Source organism: Primulina huaijiensis, chromosome 8 (genome assembly GCF_012295235.1).
Source record: "Primulina huaijiensis isolate GDHJ02 chromosome 8, ASM1229523v2, whole genome shotgun sequence".
Lineage (NCBI taxonomy): Eukaryota > Viridiplantae > Streptophyta > Magnoliopsida > Lamiales > Gesneriaceae > Primulina > Primulina huaijiensis.
Genome location: NC_133313.1, coordinates 18,479,920 through 18,505,015, shown reverse-complemented (window position 1 = coordinate 18,505,015; position 25,096 = coordinate 18,479,920). Strand labels below are relative to the sequence as shown.

The 25,096-nt window shown below is 32.7% G+C and overlaps 3 protein-coding genes across 4 annotated transcripts; 2 read left to right on the top strand and 1 right to left on the bottom strand.

Moving 5' to 3' along the window:
- The first annotated feature begins 8,248 nt into the window (after nt 1-8,248).
- Nucleotides 8,249-14,760, top strand: LOC140983002 (uncharacterized). 2 transcript variants are annotated; one of them, XM_073449847.1, is made up of 15 exons: nt 8,251-8,783; nt 8,884-9,006; nt 9,516-9,657; nt 9,774-9,973; nt 10,842-10,897; nt 11,044-11,138; nt 11,649-11,751; nt 11,874-11,968; nt 12,132-12,194; nt 12,906-12,981; nt 13,092-13,200; nt 13,309-13,421; nt 13,613-13,671; nt 14,298-14,406; nt 14,546-14,760. In XM_073449847.1, exons 1-15 carry the CDS (start codon nt 8,396-8,398, stop codon nt 14,678-14,680), a joined length of 1,866 nt encoding a protein of 621 aa, XP_073305948.1. In that variant the 5' UTR covers nt 8,251-8,395; the 3' UTR covers nt 14,681-14,760. The 2 variants fall into 2 exon arrangements, 1 of the variants encoding a protein (XP_073305948.1); XR_012176370.1 differs by lacking the exon at nt 14,546-14,760 and having other exon boundaries at nt 8,249-8,783; nt 13,309-13,425.
- A 2,692-nt stretch (nt 14,761-17,452) lies between these two features.
- Nucleotides 17,453-22,810, top strand: LOC140983218 (plastidial pyruvate kinase 2-like). Its single transcript, XM_073450167.1, has 12 exons — nt 17,453-17,907; nt 18,576-18,863; nt 19,459-19,624; nt 19,971-20,105; nt 20,265-20,375; nt 20,482-20,570; nt 21,003-21,065; nt 21,204-21,379; nt 21,501-21,603; nt 21,698-21,846; nt 22,119-22,227; nt 22,466-22,810. The coding sequence occupies exons 1-12, from the start codon at nt 17,665-17,667 to the stop codon at nt 22,571-22,573; spliced, it is 1,740 nt and encodes a 579-aa protein (XP_073306268.1). The 5' UTR covers nt 17,453-17,664; the 3' UTR covers nt 22,574-22,810.
- A 983-nt stretch (nt 22,811-23,793) lies between these two features.
- LOC140983247 (hevamine-A-like) lies at nt 23,794-24,851 on the bottom strand. The gene has a single exon (XM_073450202.1). The coding sequence runs from the start codon at nt 24,826-24,828 to the stop codon at nt 23,920-23,922; it is 909 nt and encodes a 302-aa protein (XP_073306303.1). The 5' UTR covers nt 24,829-24,851; the 3' UTR covers nt 23,794-23,919.
- Nucleotides 24,852-25,096: the final 245 nt, after the last annotated feature.

Here is a 25,096-nt window from a genome sequence, read left to right as displayed (position 1 = left end):
TTAATTGATCACATTTAAGATTAGATGTTTAAAAAAAGTCTAATATATCTTTAAAGACCAATAGATGATGAAAAATTAAGAAAATGTAGAACACTACGGTGCGTAAACTTTCGCTTTGTACAGTGACAAAAGATAAGGTAAGACCAAATGAGATACTTATATATATGAGTCTGATTCAACTTAGCCCATTATAATATTTTTATTAACCGACTTTGTCCTTCATTTTTACTTCACTAACTTTGCAGTGTGACTCATTCAAGCATTAACTTTGTTGGGTGCAATAATTGTCCCTGCTTGGTAGAGCGATCGAACCGTGGTGCTTGAGCTGCTGTGCGGTTTAAAAGATTTGAGATGCACAATTACCACAAGCTATAGCTTTTGGTAAAGCGGTAAGCACTCGGTCCTACAATTGGTATCAGAGTCAAGGTCACGGGTTCGATTCTCATTGATTTCAAGGAGTGCAATTATTGGGAGGGAGATTGTTGGGTGCAATAATTGTCCCTACTTGGTAGAGCGATCGAACCGTGGTGCTTGAGCTGCTGTGCGGTTTAAAAGATTTGAGTTGCACCATTACCACCAGCTATAGTTTTTGGTAAAGCGGTTAGCACTCGGTCCTACAAACTTTTTATGTTTTTAGTACATAGTGGCCTCCACTCTCTCACCGACTTCAATCTTTAGAAGTCGGTATTAGTAGTTTATAGGTAATAGACAATTATGTAATTTTTATTTTCTGTCTTTTGATTAATTGTGTAATTTTTTATGTTCTATCTAATTCATTTTTACAATTTTTATTGAATTTTTATAATCATGAATATAAGTGTTGCACGTATACAATATAAAATTAATATATTTTAAATGTTAATATTGAAGTGTCGAATAAATGTATGAAATCATTATTTAAGAACTTTTAGAAAAACAATATACATTATAATTCAGGTTTAAAGATTAATATACAAATAAAGAATTGCGATGAATATCTTATAAAATAAATGGTGTCAACCCAAAAAGATTAAATATGATTATTGTAAATGAATTTTTCTTAATTAATTAGGAAATTTTCAGCAAATGCGTTGAATTAATTAGAATGTTTTTAATATAGTATGTCGATAAATGTTTTTCCATATGAGTTAGTGATTGAGTCCCTATGAACATTTAAAAAAAATGTGTCTTTAGTTATAGAAATGTTGTTTTATAATTTAAAATATTAAATGAAATAAATTATCAAGATAAAAAATTAATTAGGAAATTCAAGAATATGTGATTACTCAATTAGTTTAATTGACACGCGCTTTAGTTTGCTGATTTAGTAGATATTAAATCCACAATCACTGAGTTTGACAAGAATTCTTGTAGAATAAAATACAATTATAATAAATTACTTGATTGTATATGTAATAAAATTTTGTATATTTCATATATGTTTGATTTATTTCATTTATAAGGTTGAAAATTTATATATTATGATATAAGATTTGTTGTACATCTTAACATCAATAAATTCACTAAAAATTTATATATTAATTTCCGCTACCATATAATTATGGTTTCGCCCCAGACTTTTGTGTATTCGTTTGTTTGAATTTATTATTCCTCATTTTACCAATACCCATAATATGTCAAACATGAAAGTGAATATTAATTTAAACAGATGATAATATTTATATATTGTAATAAACATATTTATCCCTCACAATACTGATAAAACTAACTTAAAACTAATATGTTGACGAACATATTGTCAGGAATCCAAAAATACAGCTCAAATGTCAACTTTGATACTCAATTTTGAGTGACTGTCAAAATGTTTCAAAAACCTACAACTTTTGGACAAGATAGTAACATCACTAATTTGAAATCAAACTGATATTTTTCATTTTATATCAAGAATTCATGATTGAAAATTGATAATATTATATATATAGATATTTAATATAAACTCGTGCGAGCTCATTTAGGCTCACTTTTAAATGAGTCGACAAAATTTCAACCCAACTCACTTAAACTGTTTGGCTGTGTAGGTCAAACCGACAGACCCAACCCAAATTGACGGCTCAAATCACAACGATCTTTTACCGTGTTTTATTTAAATAATTTATAAATATAAACAGCAAAAAAATTTCGGTTGCAAAAAAATTTAATTTAAATACATAAATTCTAGCAAACTGTCACATGAGTACATGAAAAAAAATTAATAAGATACCAAAGAAAATTCATAATTCGATAATGAGTTATTTCTAAACTTTAATTAATTTAATTTACATAACGAAAAGATAAATAAAAAATCTAAATCATTGGATTAAAAATAACATATTATAATATGGGTATGCATAAAAAACCAAATACTAATTTACATAATGAAAAGATATCATTGGATAAAAATAACATATTATAATGTGAGTAGACATAAAAAATTAAATATTAATAATCACATATATTTAAAATATGAATAAGGAGAATGAAAAGACACACTTAAAATAAGCAATTAATGTAAAGCAAACAATTAATAAGGAGAGAAATGGAAATTCACATATAAAGTCACATATTTATAGATACTAGAAATAATGCACGTGCGTTGCACGTAGAAAACATATGTTGGAGTAATTAGAATTAGAAATAAAATTAATTATTTCAACAAAACATAATGATAATATTAGTGTAAATTTTGACAACTCGTGTTAATTACGCATATGTCACTAATTTGAAAAAAACATATTTGTTTAATAAAAAACATATTTGAACTACTCAAATTTTTTTCATATCTTTGTTATCATAATGTTTTCTTTATTGTTTGTCATATTCTCTCAACAAATGCATATAATTTATTATAATCTTCAGTTATTACAATTTTTTGGGCAATCAATGATCTGCAATTTTTTTATTTACAATGTTACTGATTATTATTTTCTTTCATGTAAACTGACAATAAGTGTTACTATATGTTTCTAATTTCCTAGCTAGTCGCCTTTAATTTATTATATATTTAAACTGCATATTATTATAACAATATATTATCACATAAAAAGTACTGACGTATTAATAAATATTGGTTGAATGTTGTTATTATTATCACATAAAAAGTACTGACATACTAATAAAAAAATATTGATTGGATGTTGTTATTTATTTTCAATTTATATTGACTATAAATCATCTTTTTACTGTCTCCTATGACATATTTTTTAATATTTCATTTTAACACATAAGTATAATGAACACAATTAAATTACTAATGTCATATTGGTATTATATTTAAAAAACAATATCTTTAATTTTATTAATTGTTTAAATATCTTCACGGGATAATTTATGTATCTTTATTTTGAGAAAAATTAATTACATTTATAAAGTTGAAAAGTAAATATAACTTTATAGTATAATTTATTTAATTTGGAGACTGAATTCTTTGTATGAAAAACAACACTTCTTCTTCTAATTTTATTTTTTGTATAACCCAAAAAAATTAATATTTTTTCAATGTCTACATAAATATTTTTATTTATTGTTTTTCTTATCTATTTATTTTGTTATATTTGAACATATACTCTACTTCATAGTCTTAATCGATCGGTATATATCTTCACTATATAATTTGTGTATAATAAAGATGAATAATTCATTTTGTAGTTTTATATTACGTGGACTTAGGCTGATATATTAAAATGTGATATTATACATAAATATAAGAATTTTAAATTTTAATTTATTCACAATTATTTTTCATAAAAAAGACCAACTTAAAATAATGAAAATTTGGATTCATAATTATTTTAAATATGATATAAAAATAATATGTGATTTTTTTTGACCTAGTTGTAAATTACGATGATAAATGCATGTAGGTGCACTATTTTATTGTAGCGATTATGACTTTCTTTAAATATCTCACTTCTCACTCAAGGATCAAACTTTGTTTATTTCTCATTTTGATGATCGATAAATCCAATATTTCATTTAATTGTTTCTGTTAATTATACTTACATGAATTTTATTGTGTATTTCTTCAATTTGAAAAAAAAATAATTATAATTCAATCTACAATTATATCTGAAAACTGAATAATGCTTCTAAATTTAAAAATCGGGTGACATGTAAGGCACCAACACCGAACTATTTTTAAACTTTAATTAATTTAATTGACGTAAGAAAATATAAATAAAAAAATCTAAATCATTGGATAAAAAATAACATATTATAATGTGAGTAGACATAAAAGAGACCAAATACCAATTTACATGATAAAAAAATAAAAAAATAAATCTAAATCATTGGATAAAAAATAACATATGGTAATGTGGGTAGACAACATCAAAAGCAAGCAATTAATAAGATAGACAACATTAAAAACAAGTAATTAATAAGGAGATAAATAAAAATTCATATATAAAGTCTAATTATAAAATTTTCAGCATACGTGCTGAATTAATTAGAATTTTTTTAATATATTATGTTGATAATTGTTTTTCCGTATAAGTTAGCGATTGACTCCTTATGAACAATTTTTTTTAAAAAAATCGTGTCTTTAGTTATAGTAATGTTGTCTTATGAATACTAAATGAAACAAATTATCAAGATAAAAAAATAATCAAAAATTTCAAAAATATATGGTTATAACTTAATTAATTTGATTGACACACTTTTCAGCTCGTTGATTTAATAGATGTTAAATCCACAATAACTGAGTTTGACAAGAATTCTTGGAGAATAAAACACAATACAATAAATTACTGGATTGTATTTTTAATGAAATTTTGTATATTTCATATATATGTGATTTATTTCATTTATAAGGTTGAAATTTTATATATTATGATATAAGATTTGTTATGCATCTTAACATCGATAAATTCACTAAAAATTTATTGGTTTATATTTTAATTCTTGCTACCACATAATTTTGGTTTCGGCCTAGACTTTGTGTATTCGTTTGCTTGAATCTACTGTTCCACATTTTGTTAAGACTCATAACATGTCAAACATGGAAGTAGATATTAATTTAAAGATATGATAATATTTATTTATTGCAATAAACGTGTTTATTATTCACGATACTGATAAAAATAACTTAAAAATAATATGTTGACGAACATATTGTCAGTAATCCAAAAACACATTTCAAATGTCAACTTTGACACTCAATTTTCATTGACTACAAAAATATCTCAACAACCCACAATTTATGGACAAGATACTAACATCTCAATTTTAAAATCAAGAAGATATTCTCCTTTTTACATGAGGAATTCATAATTAAAAATCGACAATATTAGATATATAGATATTTAATATAAACCTGTGTGAGCTCATTTAGACCCACCTTTAAATGAATTGACAAAATTTCAACCCAACACTCTTAAATTATTTGACGATGTGATAATATTTATTTATTGCAATAAACGTGTTTATTATTCACGATACTGATAAAAATAACTTAAAAATAATATGTTGACGGGTCTAATCACAACGATCTGTAACCGTGTTTTATTCAAATAATTTATAAATATAAACCATAAAAAATGTTGGTTCAAATTTTTTTTTATTTAAACACATAAATTCTAGCCAACTGTCACAATTAAAGAGATTTAAAAATTAAAATTTTTTTTTTATAAAAATGGTATGTCACAATAAAGTTTTTAACCATATTTTATTAAAGAAATTTTTAAATATAAACTTTCACAAATAATATTTTTTAAAACTAATAGCCAAAGTAACCAAAAAAATTAATGAGTACATGAAAAGAAAAAATTAATAAGACACCAAAGAAAATTTATAATTCATTATGAACTATTTTTAAATTTTAATTAATTTAATTGACGTAAGAAAAGATAAATAAAAAAATTCTAAATCATTTGATTAAAAATAACATATTATAATATGAATAGATATAAAAGAGATCAAATACTAATTTACATAATAAAAAATATAATTGGATTAAAAATAACATATGATAATGTGGGTAGACAACATTAAAAACAAGCAATTAATAAGATTGACCACATTAAAAATAAATAATCAATAAGGAGATAAATGAAAATTCACATATAAAGTCACATATTTATATATAAAAAATAATAGACTAATTTACACAATAAAAAATAAATAAAAAATATAAATCATTGGATTAAAAATAACATGTTGTAATGTGGGTAGACAACATTAAAAGCAAGCAATTAATAAGATAGACAACATTAAAAATAAGTAATTAATAAGGAGATAAATGGAAATTCACATATAAAGTCACATATTTATAATAGATAATAGATAATAGATATTCCAATGGCTGAAATTGTTAATTTCTGGTCAAATTAAAATTCGAGGAAATCACTAGCTTGACTTGCGCATTGCTCTTCTCAAGAAATCCAAGTATAAATAAATTAGTACACATAAGAAAATTCAATGGCATGATCTTCCCACAAATGGATCCCCAAGATTTGAAGCAAAATTACAGAGAACTCGTACTTATATTTGATAAGCAAGAGAAACGGCTTCGATAAGATGTTAAAACCTGATGGGTTTCAGCTGCTTGGGCGGAAGATTTGCTTTGGAAATCATTCATCATTTCACACTTCGTCATTCACGTTATCATTTCACATTTCAACAACCCTAATTTTTTTTCCCTCTATAAGTAGCCATGTATTTGCATTGATTCAATTTATTCCAAGACAAAGAATAAATAAGCAATTGAGTGTTGTATAATCTAATTCTTTGTATAAATTTTAACATGTTTGGTTACGTATTGTCCAATCTTTCACTCAGAAAAAAAATTTATATGTGATTAAAGTTGTATTTACGAGTTCCACATAGATAGTGAGATTGAGTGTGTCATTTAAGAATAATTATTCTTGAAGTTCTTGATATCTCTTAAATTGTTCTAGGGAGAATTGTTGTTATCTCTTATTATTGTATGAATGATTTGTACACATTATTGATATAGTTGATATTTCTTTTGGTAGACAAAATAAAAAAATAACGCTTCCGCTATATAAAAGTTATTAATTTGATTATCTTTTCCAACAAAATCCAATCGGGATATTCAAGACTAAGATATCACATTGCATGCTAAATGCAACTGAATGTTTTTGCGGACACATATTAATCACAAATCAATAGATTTAATTGGATAAGAGTATAGTTGACCTTTGATCTCAACGGGGCTCCCCCTTCTCCGCTGAGTGTGATACGGAAAGAATCAAGTAACCGAAATACATGACAAACTTCCCAACTACTTTAATACCGTTTGGTTTGCCCGATCTTTCCCCCGGTTTATTTCAACCTGCCCGTGCAGGCCCGGATCACTCCACATGAGTGATCCGGGCCCACCTCCATGTAAAAAAAAAAATTGACTCGGAAAAATCCGAGCCATTGGATCGACCCCTGTGGGCGGTAGGGTCGACTTAACCCTTCCCCCACATAAAATAGAGTGAGTCTCATGTGAGACCGTCTCACGGATCTTAATCTGTGAGACGGGTCAACCCTACCATATTCACAATAAAAAGTAATACTCTTAGCATAAAAAGTAATACTTTTTCGTGGATGACCTAAATAAGATATTCGTCTCACAAATACGACCCGTGAGACCGTCTCACACAAGTTTTTGCCCATAAAGTATTACGGAACAAAATAATATATTCCATTAATATTTATTTAAAAACAATTGTGGCAATGAGTTTTAAGAAAATAGCTGCATATTTTTTTAAAATATTTTATAATAGCTAATTACTAATTTATGAAGCTAATGGTACCACGAGCCATGTAAAAAATTTCAAACAAATATTTTCTGATTAATTAATCATTTAGTCTGAATTAAGATAAAAAAATTTAATATTTTTTTAAAGTTAAATATAATGTTGGTTTATATTAAAGGTGGGTTTTTATCTTTTAAATTTATCAAAAAGAAACTTATGATCTGTTGAGGGAGGTAAACGATCCGAGTCGAGTCGAGCAATATCAAACTCAAGCTCAGTTAATTTGAAAATGATTAAGCTCACAGATAGTTCAAACATAGTTCGTTAATAAATTATTTATCATGTTTAACTATGTCGATTCGAGCTCGACTCGTTAAATAGATTTATTTTCTAACTCGTTTTAGAGCTCGTGGAGTATTTTTAATTTTTTTTTATTTTTTGAAGGATTTAACTTTCGAGTATTTTTAACTAAAAACCAACTACCATATAAAAATTTTAAAAATATGATATAATTTTTTAGGATTTCGATATCTTACGTTTCAATGATAACAATTTGAAAAAACTCATGATCCAAACCTGAAAAAGCGCATTGACAACTTTTGAATCAAAGTTGAAATAAACTAATCAACAATCTGGATTCTTTCCCTAGTTTATTATTCTGAAATCATAAATCAAGAATCAAGTATCCGGGTGCGATTAGATTGAGGAATATAATGGAGAAAATGAAATTTGCAGAGGAACTCGTGAGAGAATTTCTCGTGTTTAGAGGATTTACGAGTACTTTACAGTGTTTGGAGAAGGACTTGTCCACTGATATTGGCAAGGGGTTTCAAGTTGATAAGATTCTCGACCTAATTTTCTCGGTTTACATCCCCAAATTCGAGGCGGAGAAGTTGATTGATTTACTTAGCTTTTTCAAGAAATGCTTTTCATATTCAGATTCGTCGTTGATGGCAACGATTTCGAAGTTGGATGAGTCGATTTTGCGTTATTACATTGTTAATGCACTAAAATGTGCGAGAAAGGACAAAGTGTTGGACTTTTTCGGGGTCCTTGGAAATGATTTGCTGAACAGAGGCGAAAGCTGGATTTCGTGGTTCGGTCTGTACCCTGTTTCTTTTATCAATATAGCTTAATTAAATGTCTCCATTCCTCTTTCCATTTTTTTAATTTAAAATTTTCATTTTTTGATTTCTTGCAGCGATTCCATACCTTCAGAAGCCGCACTTGGATCCGCAATTTCGTGTGTACTTCTCTGAGGAGTGGTTCCGCGCAGTACATCTTTCTGTCAGGAATTTCTTGAGTGGAATTTTCAATGGTTCTCATATCCTTCTATGAAGTAAAGTTCGGTTATTGTTGGTTGGAATGACCTGTAAAAACTGTTATTTATTTTTCCTCATGTCCTCGAACTAAATGTATATGCCCAAAATAGGCAGGGGATCGGTTCCCTCAGATGAATTGTTTTTTGAATTTTATACCTAATTTAATGCAACCCAAAATTATATTAAACAAGTTCCTCCATTTAGTTTCTGGCTTCACATCGTGATGATTTTAAGTGAAGGAAGAGTTTTAAAGATTTTTCTACTTTTCCATATTGCATTTTAATTCTTGTGCCGGGGGATCATTCCTTTTTCCGTCATTTAATGTCACAATTTTAATGTTGTATTCAGCTTCTTGATGTGCTATTAATCTCTGAACAAGTTATGGTTTATGCAGTCGGACATTTCCCTAATATATTGCTAACAACTTACCTAGCAGTGGGAGACTTAATTTCTCTGCGTGGCATTTTCGTAGCTATAAAGGATGATTTTGATTTTTCCTTATCTTATCCACGAATCCCTGCCTTATTGAAGCTAAGTTCTGAAAGGGATACTGTGGACCGTCTCAAGAAAGAAATTAAGCAGCTTAATCTTAAATTATCCCAAGTTCAGACTTTGTTAGAGGAAAAAGATGCCCTGTTGTCTCAATCAAGGAGGTATCTTCTACATTTTGAGTTTGCACCAATATGTTTTGTCGTCTCTAGGAAAAAGTGAGTTCTCTGTACATAGTCTATAGTCGTCACTGACTGTTGTCTTTTTTTTATTACTTTAGTGGTCCTGAAGAAGCTAGTATTTCTTATGGAAGTCAAGTGCAATCAGCTTCTCACATGGTAGAAAGAGAACCATACTTGCCCGAGGACAATCTTCAAGTTATGGAATCTCTGGATGCAGGGGCTAAGTTGAATAATCATGATGATGAGAGTAGTAGTATTAGTGATCCTGGCAAAACAGACCTTGATTCAACCGGTGTTGGTAAGTTGCTGGAATTATTCTGGTTATATTAAATCATGTACATTTCACAATTGTTCAATCTCGAACATCATCACATCCAACAAGTTTGGATGATGGAGCGCTTGGTTCCTTTTATTTCTATAAGTTTTTGATCGACAACTCCCCTCCTCCAATAAGAATTCTTCTTCTTTCAAAATCTCTGAGGCCCATCATGTTCAAGTATTTAATTGGATTTTATTGCTTAATGAATTGAATATCTGCAATGTAGCACAAATCCAAGCGCTTAAAAGTGTTATTCTTCCATTGTTACGATCACTATAAAGCTTATGACAAATCTGGAGGCCTCCTCCTTCTCTCTTGTAGCTTCACCACTTATTTGGCCGTAGAGCTTGACGGAATTTGGTGTCCAATTGGGTTTGGCCAAAAAATATGAAATTGTGAGTGATCGACCACACGTTTGGAATCCTTGTTAAAAATAGATTATATGTGTGAGACAGAAAAAATGCAGAAAATAATGCAGGTTAGTTTTTGTAGCAAGTGCAAGAGAAGGAGATTCCCAGTGCTCATATTGGTTTAAATCAAGATTAGGAACATCTCAAGTGTCATGTCTTTATAAACTATGAGTACATAATATTTAATCGTCAATAAATTTCATTTCTTATACAAAATTGAAATCTTATTCAGCTTGGAGTTAATTAAATTAGTTGGGGTATCAAACAATGTATGTTATATATATACTTTGTAATAAACTATGAGTTTGTCTAATGAAGCATTTGGAATTAACTTTATGTGGTGTTGAATTATACACGTGTGCTCTGAACAAGATGCCTGTACTGATGTTTCAACTTTCACTCTTCATCCTGATGTTTTTTTAAATAATACCTGTCAGGAAGTGGGGATCTGCTGAGTGAAGAAGAGTTTCCAGAAGTAAAGACAGTATTTCAGGTAAATATGTTTTGAAATAAATTGTATTTGGTTGTTTTTTTCCCCATCAAAAAATTCAAAATCTTCTGCGCATTTCCTTATCTTTAGAATTTGCTGATTTTCCTCCCTTATTTTAAAATTAACATGCTTTATACTGTTTTTTGTAGGATACATTCTTGGGGCACACAAGTCCAATCAGTTGTTGTCGCTTTTCTGCCTCCGGTGATAATATTGCTAGTGCTTCTATTGATGGCACGGTCAGGTAGTTGCCGTAATTATATTTTCTTACATGCTTGCACTGTCTGTCTATGCAGTGTGCAAATAATAGTTGCTTCTGTGAACTGTTGAAAGCGTGCATTGCAATCCTTCACATATAAATAGGCTTTGTCTGGCAGATTGATTGTTTTTTATTTTGTACTTTCCTATTTGCTATTTTTTTTGTGATTTTGTTATATTTTTTACTACATTTTATCTCAAACAGGCATCAGAATTAATTTGGGCTTTATTCTCGAGTTTGATCTTGAACAAATATGCAAAACACAACAATAAGAAACAAAAATAACGGAAATGTAGAAGGATGTTAATAAGGCATCTAGTGAACAACTAATTATAGTAATTACATGAATACCAAAGGAGGCCTTACATATAGAAGGGTTGGAAAAGAGAAAAAAGTTGGTTATTCTAGGGTTCAAATTCTTGGCTTACCTTCTGATAAACTGTCAATATTTGGCCTCAGTGCTGCTTTTCTTTTAATGAACGTTCTTTGGTGAAGGATATGGACATATGATTCATCAGCACCAACATCTAGAAATGCTACTATTTATTGTGGAGCTGAAATCATGTCCCTTGAGTGGGATTGCAAATCTGATCGCTTGGTATGGCACTGGGCTTTATATTTTGAGAGCATATATTCGGAATGATATTTTTTCTGTTTTGAATTATTTTTGGTAATGAAGACTGGTCTTTTGATACTCTATTGTTGTCTATTTGACTAAAGCTACTGATAGGCACTTCCAATGGAGGCGTTAAAGTGTGGAACGTAGATGCTAAGCGCGTTGTTTGCGATCTCAACTCAACTGAAGCATACCCCAGGTTCAGTCAGCTGATACGTCGGCCCATTGTCTTTTTCTCTTTTCCGTTTTGTCCTGAACCTTGTTTCATTAGTGCAGTATTCATGAAACTATAGCTATAGTTATCATCTCATCTCATACTTTTCATCTCATCTCATTGCTCTCTCATGTTTTCTGTTGACCAGCATTCTGGATCTGAAATGCAGCCCTGTGGAGCCTATTTTTGTTTCGGCAGCAGCTTCCACGAGGTGTTTGACACTCATGATTTTGTATACCTTTAGCATTGTCAAGCATGTGGTGCTTTTTGTGCATGCCATTGGAGCTTCAGGGAGATTGTAATGTTTTAGCTCGCTGTCTGCTCTTACCAAGTACACATGTAGCATTTGATTTTGTCAAGAATGAATTCGAGCTACGGCCCTAAATATTTCACGCATGGTAATGAAGGATTGGTGTTGAATGCTAAACAGTGGTTTTGAAACGTCGTGAAAAGATGTGGGCAACTTTTTTAACATTGACATGTGATGATAATCCTGCTACGGAATAGTGAGAAAATATTTAAGCTTGTTGTGCTTGAACTAAATAACAGTAAGACAAGTCAATGACTACTTCCTCCACCCCTATCGTGTTCCCAAGGAAATAGAGTTTGACTGTTTTGTAGCAACGTATTCATGAGCTGTCTTATTCCAACTTGAGCAAGCGGTGTCTTTGAAAATCGTATTTATAAGATTTCTTTCTTAACATGCATGATGTGTTATAAAGTAGAAGTGGCAATGAGAACATGACTTTTTTTTATTCTGTCTAAAATTTATTTACAATTATTCTTTCTAAAAATTATTTACGTGATCTTTGATCTACTTTTCAACTTCTAATAAGATGGGAGAAAATCTGCAGACCATTTATGTCATGGAAAAATTATTTCCTGTCTGAACGTTATACATTTGGACGTGTGATATTTGTAGGCAAGGTACAGGTTATGTGGATCGCTTGGGGTTTGCTTCATTAACTGTGTGGAACATGAGGACATGGAAATCTATGGTATGTAAATATCTGTCTTGTGGATTTTTTTGTGATCTGAAATTCATTTTTCATCAATATTTTCTCTTCTAAATAACATTCGCCTTACTTTTTTTTCATCTTCATCAAAGGCAGTCCTTCCTCTTGGTAAAGATCCGCCAGCAATTACTTCTTTGAGTTTCAATCACAATGGAAAGCTTTTAGCAGCTGCTGCCACTGATGGAATGATTCATATGTTTGGTATCCTTTTTCCACAGTCGACATAAATAACTTGTGTCACTCTAATCATAGATTTCAATTGGTATGAGTTACGAAAGTGGCAAATGCATACACTTTAACTGGAGGAAGACATGTGTGCTGGCCAGCAAGTTACTGGATGGCCTGCTCATGAATGTGCGATCAACTCTATTCTTTTTGGGCCTGATGAGACTAGCATTTTCAGCTTTGGCACTGATGGAAATGCAAGTATTTCATACTCTTTTGGTTATCCTACACAATTACATGCATGACAAATTTGAGTAGTTAGCTTTCTCCAAAACTGTTACTCTTAAAACCCCCGTAAATTAATTTTGTATTTTTTTCCCTCATAGTCAACGAAAAAGTATCTGTTCTACTGAATTTTCGGAATCTAACTTGAAGACTTGTACACCAGATATTTGAATGGAGCTTACACAATCAAGGAAAAATCACGTGGTCAAGAAACTGCAGCAGGTGTGTGTTTACTGAATTTCATATTCATGTTATGTCCACCGATTTTGCATTTTTATTGTCACTCACATGCGTGCACGGTTCTCTATTTAAGCTGCAGAAATTTTGTGCCTAATGACTGTGTGACTGATAGGTTAGGTGCAACCACGCCGTGACACTGTCAATTTATATTTTTCGGTTTGCTTTCTTTCTGGCTGTCTCTGTCTTTTTTTTTGAGCAATAACAGAAGATTTTCATGAGTTTTAATCAGAAATACTAAGAATTAGTATGACCATAAAAACCACAGAACGATGGTCTTTTGCCCTCTTTGCATTCCTACTGATTTTTGACAAAGTCAGCCAAACTCTTTGACACCTGCATACCATTATCCCCAAAGAACTTGGTCCTCCAGGACGGACTTGGGTGAATTCATATGTTTCAAAATCATCCAAAAGACCCCTATTATGATTGTACTTTTACTCGTTGAAGATAATTTAGCATGGGTTTCATCGTGGTATTACAAAGTTTGTCCTTTTTTCTTCTTTGAATTTAATTTACTACAGTTATACCAATTCTTTTCTTATATTTATGGAATATAATCCAAGTTTGCGGATAACGACGTGTTAACATTAGTCACTTGTCTGATTTAGGTTTTGCAACCCTGGGAACTCTTCTCTCTATAGACACGAGATGGCTTTAGATGCTAATGGGAGAAAGCTTCTGGTGACATCTGGTTCAGCAAGAGCACCGATGTACCAGGTAACTGAAAATGCACTCCCTTGCTCATAAGCATCAGCGTGCAGTTCTGCCATTAATTTGGAGGCTTGTATAAATGAAGTATCGTGTATACAATGCTAAATTAGCGAAATCAACTTGTTTTTCTTCTCTTCTTTAACAGGTCCGAGGTAATAGGAGTGGCACGAAAACACTTTCTCATCGTGGATCAATCACAACAGTAGATTGGCATCCAACCTTGCCCATCTTCTTGACAGGATCGGCTGATCACTCGGTGCGAGTTGCATCTATATCATGAGCATCTCATGTTTTGTGTTGTTTTGTGGTGGTTATTTTGCGGGTTTTAGAGATGGAATCATCTGTAAGCTTTTTGCTTCATACTCTTATTTATTTTTGGGTAATTTGCATTAACCTCCCTTACATTTTTTTTACCACTGATAAATAGATGAGTGTCAAATATTTTTTTTTTGAATTCCTACTCTGGGAGGTGGGAAGGCTCGAACGTGAGTCACTACAATGAGGAAACTAGGTGAGATCATTGGAGCTAAAGTTTGGTCTCGTTAAGTGTCAGATATATTACTTATGGAGAGTGAATGCAATTTTTAGATTTTAAGTTAAGATGCGTCTTTTGGAGGGAATGGGGTGGGTTTGGCTAAACCCAAGACCTTCCCCATGAAAAAAACTTTGACCCATTACTCGCCCCACCCCGGTTAAATATTCTTCGGACCCACCCCACTTCGAAAACGAAACGGGGCCGGGTAGACCCGTGAGCCCCGTGAGACCCGAATTTTTTTAAAATAAAAAAGTAATATTTCTTCTCACATGACTGAATTAAAAGCTGACAAGCTTCTAAACACAACATTGTGGAAAATTAATTCATGTCTTCGACCACACTTAATAATAACAAACAAAGCATTTTCACGACATAAAGAATTGCATAAAAAAAGATTTACTAGCACTCCAAAAAAATCTTGACATCCCCAAAAATAAGTCATAACATAATTTAAACAGATCAATATAAAATCAGCGAGTATGCAATATTTCAGACACATTCTTCGGGATCATTTTCCTCTTCATCAAGAATGGTGGTACAAGTTGGTAAACTATTTGAAGAATTAACTATAAAATTAAATAGATAAAGTACATTGAAAACCCACCCCATACACACGAGTCCATTGCAGGTCTGGGTAAAACCCGGACCTATTGACATCTATAGTGGGTGGTTACAGGGCCAAGGATTTGAACTGTAAAAAAGGAAGTTATAATTTTTGTCTGGACGGTCAAGAAATTGTAGCAGTTCTCTCTTTCGATCTTATTACAAACGCGACTCTTTCTAATTAAAAAATAATTGTTATTTTTAATCATCAAGTTATAATTATATCATATATATATAACCCACATAAAAAATAAAGAATTGCTCTGAAAACTTATTAAGAGAATTGTCTACCCAATCTCTAATTATAAAAATTCTTGTGTGAACAGATTATAAGTATGTTTAGAACAAAAAATATATTTTTTAATTAAAGATTAACTTAGAATTATTTGTTTGGGAAATTAAGTCTGAAGTAGTTTTAAAAATTAAAGTAACTGATAGTAATATCGAAAGTATATACATTTAATAAAAATTATATAAAACATATTTTATAATTGCTGTTGTAAATATATAGTAATGATTATTAAACTATAAAACATTAAAAGTTAGGTAAAAAATAGTTCTATTTTGAAGATTTTTTAAAGTTAGGCACGAGAAATTAAATTTGAAAAATTACAATAAAGCCAATAATAATAATAATAATAATAATAAAGAATGCTAAGAAAAGTGTATATACATACGAAAAATGTTTTAAAATGAAAAGTTTTTAAATTGTATAATATATATAAATTTGACTCCATTCGTTCGATCTCTTATTCTCCATTTCTCTCGCGATAATAATTTTTTTCGTCTCTTTTTCCCATTATTTCTTTTATTTTCTTCTTTTTTGAGTTGTTTTTTTCGCATCGTTACTCTCTCTCTTTTATATTTCCTCCACCTAGAAAAAGAAAAGAGAATACAAAAATTTGTTTCGACAATTCACACGACCAAATCCACGATAGCAATGAAAACTTTAGGCCAGCAAGATAATTATTATTTTTTTTAAAAAAAATGAAATTTCTTGAATTTTTGGTTTTGTAACTTTTACATAAAATCATGGTCTTCTCAATTTTGGATAATTCAAGTAACTCATCGATGCTTGTTGTAGCTTGACTGCCACAACATGCCAATGCTGTATCATGTTTGTTACAACACCACCTCGAACATTGCTGCTGCATTTCTATGTTGCATGACCACATCAATACACAATTTTTTAATTCCCGACATTCCCTTTCGGGAATTCACACGAAAAAGAGATGAATTTTTCAATGAAAAAGTGCTCTCTGAATTGAACGTGAAAATAGTTTTCCATCATACGTCTGTTCCGTAATTTTGCTCTCGACTTGGATCATATATCTCACAGCCTCGCAATATCGTGGCTAACATCGATTATCAATACAAGTTGCGGAGTTTTTTTGCAATAATTAAATAAAAGTGATTTTTGACTTTCGGTTTAAAAAATCAATTTTGTGTATTTCTTAAACTCAGATTCTTGGTTAACTTCATGATCACTCAAAAAGTTTTTCTCATTTTGAGATTTCCAACAAAATTCTTCACTTGTTAAGATTTCCAACCAAGTATATCACAACTAGTATTATTATGATAGAATGTGATTTAAGGGATAGACATATAACTACGATCGTATTTATTAATATCAAAGTTCAATTTATTTTTATTCATTTTTATATGATTCGAATCATATAAAAAATGTTACACTTTAAAAAATGTTAGACATAATAAAAATTTATTATGATAGAATGTGATATTATCTTCAAATGTTACACTTTAATTTGTTTTAATTTTTAAAAAAATGTTAACACTTTATTTATTTTATTTTAATAATTCAACACTTTAATTTTGGGTGAATGGATTGAGGATCTAATGCCATGTCAGCTATTGTCTCACTAAATCTTGGCTCCCAAAAACGACATCGCTTTGCCCCAAGACGTTTCTCTCCTAAACCTCCAACTGTTTTGAACAAGGTACAGTAGCTTCCATTTTTTCTCTCCCATATTTCGATACAAACAAGAAGCCTTCCGAATACTCCAAATTTATCGGCGATTTCTCCAAATTCTCGCTCAATTTATACCCTTCCTTCTCTCTAAATCTCTCTCAATTTCTCTATCTCTCTCAAAATTTTTGGTTGCGGCATGGCGCAAGTTGTAGCGACGCGGTTGATCCATGGTGCATTTGCTCCCAGTCCAAGCTCTGGATCCGTACAAAGCCGATATGACAAGCTCAAGCCGTATTCTGGCTTTGGTTTGAAGGTTTTGGCTCAACCTGAGAAGAGAAGCCTCCGTGGAGCCATCCACGTCAGCGTGCCGGTATCTGCTCTCAGATCTTCGCGTGCCGAACAAGAAGTCGTTCCGGTGACTCCTGAAGATGTTGTCAAGGTTTTGTACATTTTATTTGATTTCTTTTGTTTATAATTTTGATTTTCAAAATGTGTTGGGCTGCTGAATGCGTGTTTCTAGATTTGTCTGCTTCTGTTTTTTGTTGGATACTACTGAGCTTTCACGCACATTTCTTTTTGAAGCATGTATGAGATATGGGTTGTGATTATTGCGAGAATCAATTTCTTTCCAGATTCTACATTTAAGAATCGGGGCATTAATGCTACTGCGTTTAAAGCAGAAATTACCGTTACAGTTTCTCTGCATTGCGACTTTATTTCTTAACGTAATGATTGCTTGTTACCCTTTGACCTTGATAATAATTCCAGGTGAAGAAGCTGATTTTGTAGTACCATGATTAGGCCAAGTTGGCTGGATGCATTTGAGATTAGATATTTTAAAATAAAAAAATGGATTTTTTAAGTTCGAAGGAAGATTTCCCATCCTCATCTTTATGATGCACAAGACCCATCATGAGGCTGTGCATGACTTCAATTTCTTTAAGCAACTTTCCTACGTTATGTCTGAAACTTGACAGTTACTCATGTTATTTCTTAATGTGGAGTCTCTTTAAACCTCTGACCCATAAAAGAAAAATGTATAAAATGATAAAACTTGAGGTATATCACAGATTAATTTATCGTTCTCGTTGCATATCTGTTGACCAGGTAGCAGATAAAAATCAGTATATGCAGGAGATTCAGCAACTCGAGAACACATCAGTTGGTATGTGGTCTAAACCTATGGTCAGGCGCAAGACAAAGATCGTTTGCACAATTGGTCCCTCTACCGACACGAAGGAAATGATATGGAAACTGGCCGAGGCTGGAATGAATGTTGCTCGCCTTAATATGTCTCATGGTGACCATGCATCTCACCAGAAGGTCATAGACTTGGTCAAGGAATATAATGCCCATGCAAAAGACAATGTTATCGCCATCATGCTTGACACCAAGGCAAGGCTTTCATGCTATGGTTCATAGGCATTTTCTTATTGTTGTAGTAGTAGTTATCAGGATTCAAGTCGGCCAATCCTTTATTATACCTTCAGTCAAATTAATCACCATTGGTTAATTTTCATCTACTGAAGCTTTCAAACAAAAAAAAGATGTTCTTGTCTAAGTGGCATCACCATGTCTGGTGGTGATGTTATGCATTTGAAAGTTCTATTTGCTTTTAGACCTAGAATTAATACATTTTTGAGTGTAGCAATGGACTAGATTAGGTTTTAGCGCTTTCTATTCTGTGCTCCAGCACAATTAATAGCTGTTCAACTGAGAGCTCTTAGTTATTCTGAAGCAGTTGGACATGGCGATTAAAATGTGAGGCATGTCCATTTCTGAAAGAAACTACCATTAATTTATAGTCGACGATATTAAAGTTCTCCCCTCTTGGCATATCAGTCTGAAGGAGGTCTGGTACAAAGTACAAGGGTAGTAGTATGCCATCTAAAGGGAAATATTTTGAAATATTCTTTATGAGAGTAACAACTGTATCACGATTTTTATATGTTAACATTTGTTTCCTCACGTTTTTATGTGGATATTACAGGGTCCTGAGGTTAGAAGCGGCGATTTACCCCAACCAATTGAATTAAACAGTGGTCAAGAATTTACTTTCACAATTCGTAGAGGAGTGGGCACCACAGACTGTGTCAGTGTCAACTATGATGATTTTGTAAATGATGTAGAAGTGGGAGACATGCTTCTTGTTGATGGTATAATGCGTTGGAATTTTTTTTTTATTACAACTTGGGGGAGGTGGGTTTTTTTTGTCACCAAGGTTTGAACCTTGACCTCTCCCGTGATGGGTGTCAGGGGCACCCTATTTTGACACTCTATTTACCTATAGAAACTTTCTTGTCATAAACATCATTTGGGTGTCAGAGGCACCCTATTTACCTATTAATTCTGTTTTCTTGTGGTGGTGGTGGTGTGCTGCTGTTAGTAGACTTCACCAATACATGATTATTAAATTGGGTACAATTTGTTGTATTCGTTTTGAGGCATTCTTGATGTTGCTTATATCTTCGCTGCAATGTTGACTATCTGTTGATCCTGTAGGTGGTATGATGTCATTAACTGTAAAATCCAAAACTGAGGACTCGGTGAGATGTGAAGTAGTTGACGGAGGAGAGCTCAAATCCCGAAGGCATCTTAATGTTAGGGGGAAAAGTGCAACATTGCCATCCATTACTGGTCTGACTCTCAGCAATCAAATTTTTAGCATGGCCTCAGCGTTCATGTTCAATAATCATGCCGGGTGTTGCATTTTGCTTTGACCACTGGAGCATTTTTGTTTCATTTTTCTGTTTCTGGTTGATTATTGTGATGACCTTATGGCCCTAACTTGCACAGAAAAGGACTGGGACGACATCAAATTTGGAGTCGACAATAAAGTTGATTTCTATGCAGTTTCCTTTGTCAAGGATGCTGCTGTGGTGCATGAATTGAAGAATTACCTGAAAGGTAAATTTGAAGCTCTGTGCAGCTTACAAAAGCTATTTTATGCCTGTTGAGTGTTGACTTAATTGATGTATTTTTAACGTTATGTTTCATAACTTTTACTATGCAGATTGTGGTGCTGACATTCACGTCATTGTAAAAATTGAAAGTGCAGATTCCATTCTGAATCTGCATTCAATTATAACTGCATCTGATGGGGTGAGAAATTGAATTTTTAATCACATATTTGATAGAAAACTGTTGCTACATTTCAATTACTTGAAGTCTCAAGGAAAAACAAACCTCGATGCGAAAAAAGTTAAATTTGTATCTGGGTGATTTTCATATTTAAGTCTTGATTAATTTGAGATTCAGTTGATCCTTGTGGCATTAACTGGTTCATATTTTCTGAAAGTGCATTCACAGAACAATTTATAAAGAATAGTGGGGGCTCACCTAGGTGTGTGTAGGATTTCTAGTCTCCTATTGGTAAGCTACATGGAAACCACTGAAACAGCAGGTGGGATGTTGAGGCCGTACTTGTTTGAAGCAAAATCAACTATTAGTCGTGTTTTCAAATCATCTCTACCCAATTTGTTGAGCATTTACCTGGCCCAGCAAGCTGATAGCCCTTTCTGTTTTCTTTATCAGGCTATGGTTGCCAGAGGGGATCTTGGTGCAGAGTTGCCAATCGAAGAGGTTCCTCTATTGCAGGTAATAAGGTCAATTTATGTCTTCTCAGTCTGCTTTGCTAAGTGGAGTGGACTGGGGACATTGATGGTTGCATTTTAATATACCTGTAACGTTATCAAACACAAATAGCATGTTACAAGGTAAATTTATTCCGTGAAGGAAGAGATTATAAGGATATGTCGCAGCATGGGAAAAGCGGTCATAGTGGCTACAAATATGCTCGAGAGCATGATAGTTCATCCCACGCCTACCCGAGCAGAGGTATCAGATATTGCCATCGCTGTTAGAGAAGGCGCTGATGCAGTAATGCTTTCTGGAGAAACTGCACACGGGAAGTAAGTAGCAATCGTTTATTTGATTTTGGTATTATATAATTATCCCTTTCTTATGTATTCTTGTGTAATACGTACCATAACAATTATACCTGTACTGATTTTTATTTCACATCTATTGAAGGTTTCCTCTGAAGGCTGTGAAGGTCATGCACACGGTCTCTTTGAGGACTGAAGCTACCATAGTTGGTGCACAAACTCCCCCAAATCTGGGCCAAGCCTTCAAGGTCAGGGCAACTTTTTGGTTCGAAAATTTACAGCCTCGTGCCATGTGATGCATCTGCACTCACACCTAGTGCCTCTTTACTTGTGTTCCTGCAGAATCATATGAGCGAAATGTTTGCATTCCATGCCACAATGATGTCAAACACTCTTGGAACTTCCATTGTTGTCTTCACCAGAACCGGGTTCATGGCAATTCTGTTGAGCCATTATCGTCCTTCCGGCACAATATTTGCTTTTACAAATGAGTGAGTGCTTGAATTTCATGCAACATTTTCTTTTTCAAAAGAAAAAAATGTTTAAAAACATGAGATTATACTGTGGTGGCTCAAGTGTTAAAGCAAGTACATCATTCTTATAAAAAAATCTGAATAAGAATAAAAGTAGCAAGACGCATCTAATAACTTGACGAAGAATGAATATCCTGAAAGTAGATGGACATATTACACTGGTGTTTCAGTTCATCTGTCTTCTGAAAAGTCAGTCACTGATGGATTTTTATCATGTCATTGTGTAACAGGAAGAGAATACAGCAGAGACTGGCTTTGTACCAGGGCATTTGCCCCATATACATGGAGTTTTCTACTGATGCTGACGAGACATTTGCCGATGCATTGGCTTTGTTAAAGGTAAAATTTATTATGATTAACATCCGACTATCATCTAGTCTTTTGTGCTAGTCAAGCTATGGCCGAGCATGGTCCCAGACTCCCAGTTGCTTTCAATGTCTTTAAAAACACTCTAGATAAATATCAAAATGTTGTACACTTGTACTATAAATAATGGAGTCGAGACTGTCATGCAATATATCACGTGAAGAATAAAGCTACTATATTCTTCTAAGATTGACTTCTTGTCAACTTGTAGAATCAAGGAATGGTGAAAGAAGGGGAGCCGGTCGCTCTAGTCCAAAGTGGCAGGCAACCCATTTGGAGGTTCCAATCGACTCATAATATTCAGGTCCGGAAAGTGTAGACGGCAAAGGATCCGGAGATCTATACCTGCGTGTTGGTAAATCGATCCTCGGGCTAATAGACGTTGCTGCAATGACGTTAACTTATTCAGTTTGTTCTGCTGTTTTTTCACCCTCGATGTTTAACCTTCTCCTCGTGCGTTTGCCTTCTTTTTTTTAAACACGAATTTGTTGATAATGTATTGTAATGAGTTTATTGAGTTTGGAACATTTCTACTTAGAGCGGCAGATTTCTGTCAGTCCGTGAGGGTATGTTTGTTTTATTTTTAAAAAAGAAAAAGTCGAATTGAATATATTTCGATTTTCAATATATTTCCAATCAAAATAATTGATTGGAAATGAAGATTTTAGTTAACGGCAAATGTGCGCTTTCAAAATTGGATTAATGACTATTGACAAAAAAACTTGTGTGAGACGATCTCACAGGTTGTATTTTGTGTAACAAATATCTTATTTGGGTCATCTATGAAAATGTATTACTTTTTATGTTAAGAATATTACTTTTTATTGTGAATATCGGTAGGGTTGAACTATCTTACAGATAAAGATCTGTGAGATTGTCTCACAAAAGAACTACTATGTCTATTTTATATTGAAAAATGGATTCGATTCTATATCGTCTCCTATGTGTAACGCTAATATAATGAAAGCACGTCATGAAAAATGATAAGATTGAGAAATACTCCCTTATAATTCTCGAAAGCCAAAAAGATGATTTTGATGTAATATAAAAATATAAAAACCATGTTTTTCCTCATTTTAATACTATATTTCTATTACAAAAAAGTTGTACTATTTGTTGTGCTATAAAATAAGAGAAAATAAATATATTTTATTCTCAATGACTCTAATTTTAATGTAATTTTGTAAGGTCGTGGAAAGTAATGGAAGGCTAGCTCTTCCCATTATGTCAAAAATCATAGCACAATCCTAAAATGCTTTTAGGATCATTTCAATTTTCAATTTTAAAATGTAAGACTTTAGCTAATTAATTTTTGTCCTAATGATTTTGACCTATTCAATTGGATCCTTCAATTTACCTTGAATGGTAAAAACTAGCCATTCAATTTAATTCATTTTTATTATTATTACTATGATAATTATAAAATATATGCCGGCCGGGGACATGTCACAAGAGTATTGTTAAAGTTGAACATGGATCTATATTTCAATGAAAAATATATTCAACGTACCAAATTAAATATTACATATAAATCTCACATTATATTATAAAAGGCATATTAATATACTTTTTTTGTCGATTAATATACCATTTTATTATTAAAAAAAATAAAATAGGCTGAAAAATACAATATTCGAATAAAAGTCAACGATTTTAACTTCAAATTCAAACACTCCTAACGATTGAGGTACTGTATCCACTCTGATCATCCCAATATTTTGACCACAGCATCACACCGCCATACTTGCGTGATCTTTTTATCAACGGCAGAATCTGCCCGATCAGCACATCCGACGGAATAAAACCACTTCCGGCAGCCTGGGGCGCCGCCGGAAGCCCCAGAAATATCCTCCGAGCATTGACAGAGCTCGTCCAGACCCTCCAAGAATTCACCAAGTTATCAATATTCCCCGAAGAGTACTGGCATGGCGGGTTATTGTAAAACTGAACCCACACAAAATCGAAACGGCTTGTATTCAAAGCAGCCCCCAACAATCTGTCGGGAAATGGGCACTGCGGCGCGCCTGTTACGTACACTCTTCTGCCGTATCTGCTGTAAGATTTCAGAAATCTTACTAGATCGTCGTAATACAGCGAAGACCCGAGCTCGATATCCAAGTCTACGCCGTCCAGAACGGCGTTTCCCAATGGCCTAGAAGTGGAGTTTCTCCTTCCGCCGCCGAGAAAAGTTTTCCACAGGTAAACGGAAAGATTCCTGGCATCTTCTCTGGAGGAGAGGGAGTAATTCCCGACACCTCCGCCGATTGAGAGGAAAACCCTTATGCCCCGCCTCTGGCAGGCGCGGATATCGTCGCTGACAAAGTTGCATGCGCCAGTGACAGAAGGGTCGCAGTGGCCTGCGAGGTTGAGTCGGGGGGTTTGGCCGCTGCCGAATATGTAGAGGAATGCAATGTTAACGTAGGAGAACCTTCGGGTGGCGCAGGTTTCTGCCAAGGTTCCTTCATTGCCGTTTTGACCCCAGTAAACGGCGATTCCACCTCGCCGAGCGGCGGCGTTGCTTAGGAGGAAGGGTAGGAGGAGGAGCTGTGCTATGAGCAAGAGCTTTCTTGCCATTATTAGCGAGTGCTGTTGCTGAAATAGTTAGTTAGTTATAATAACGATACTGAAAGAGGTCTGCATCTTTATATAGAATTGAGGAGAAAATAAAATAAATAAATAAAAATAATTTTTTGATATTAAATTATTTTTATTAATATTTGAACAATTTTCAAATTCCCATTCATTGACTTGGAATAAGTTGAGGTGGCGTGATGTTTAGGAAAATCTTGAAAAGCCTTTTGCACTAAAAGGTCAACTACTCCCACTCACAAATACATACATA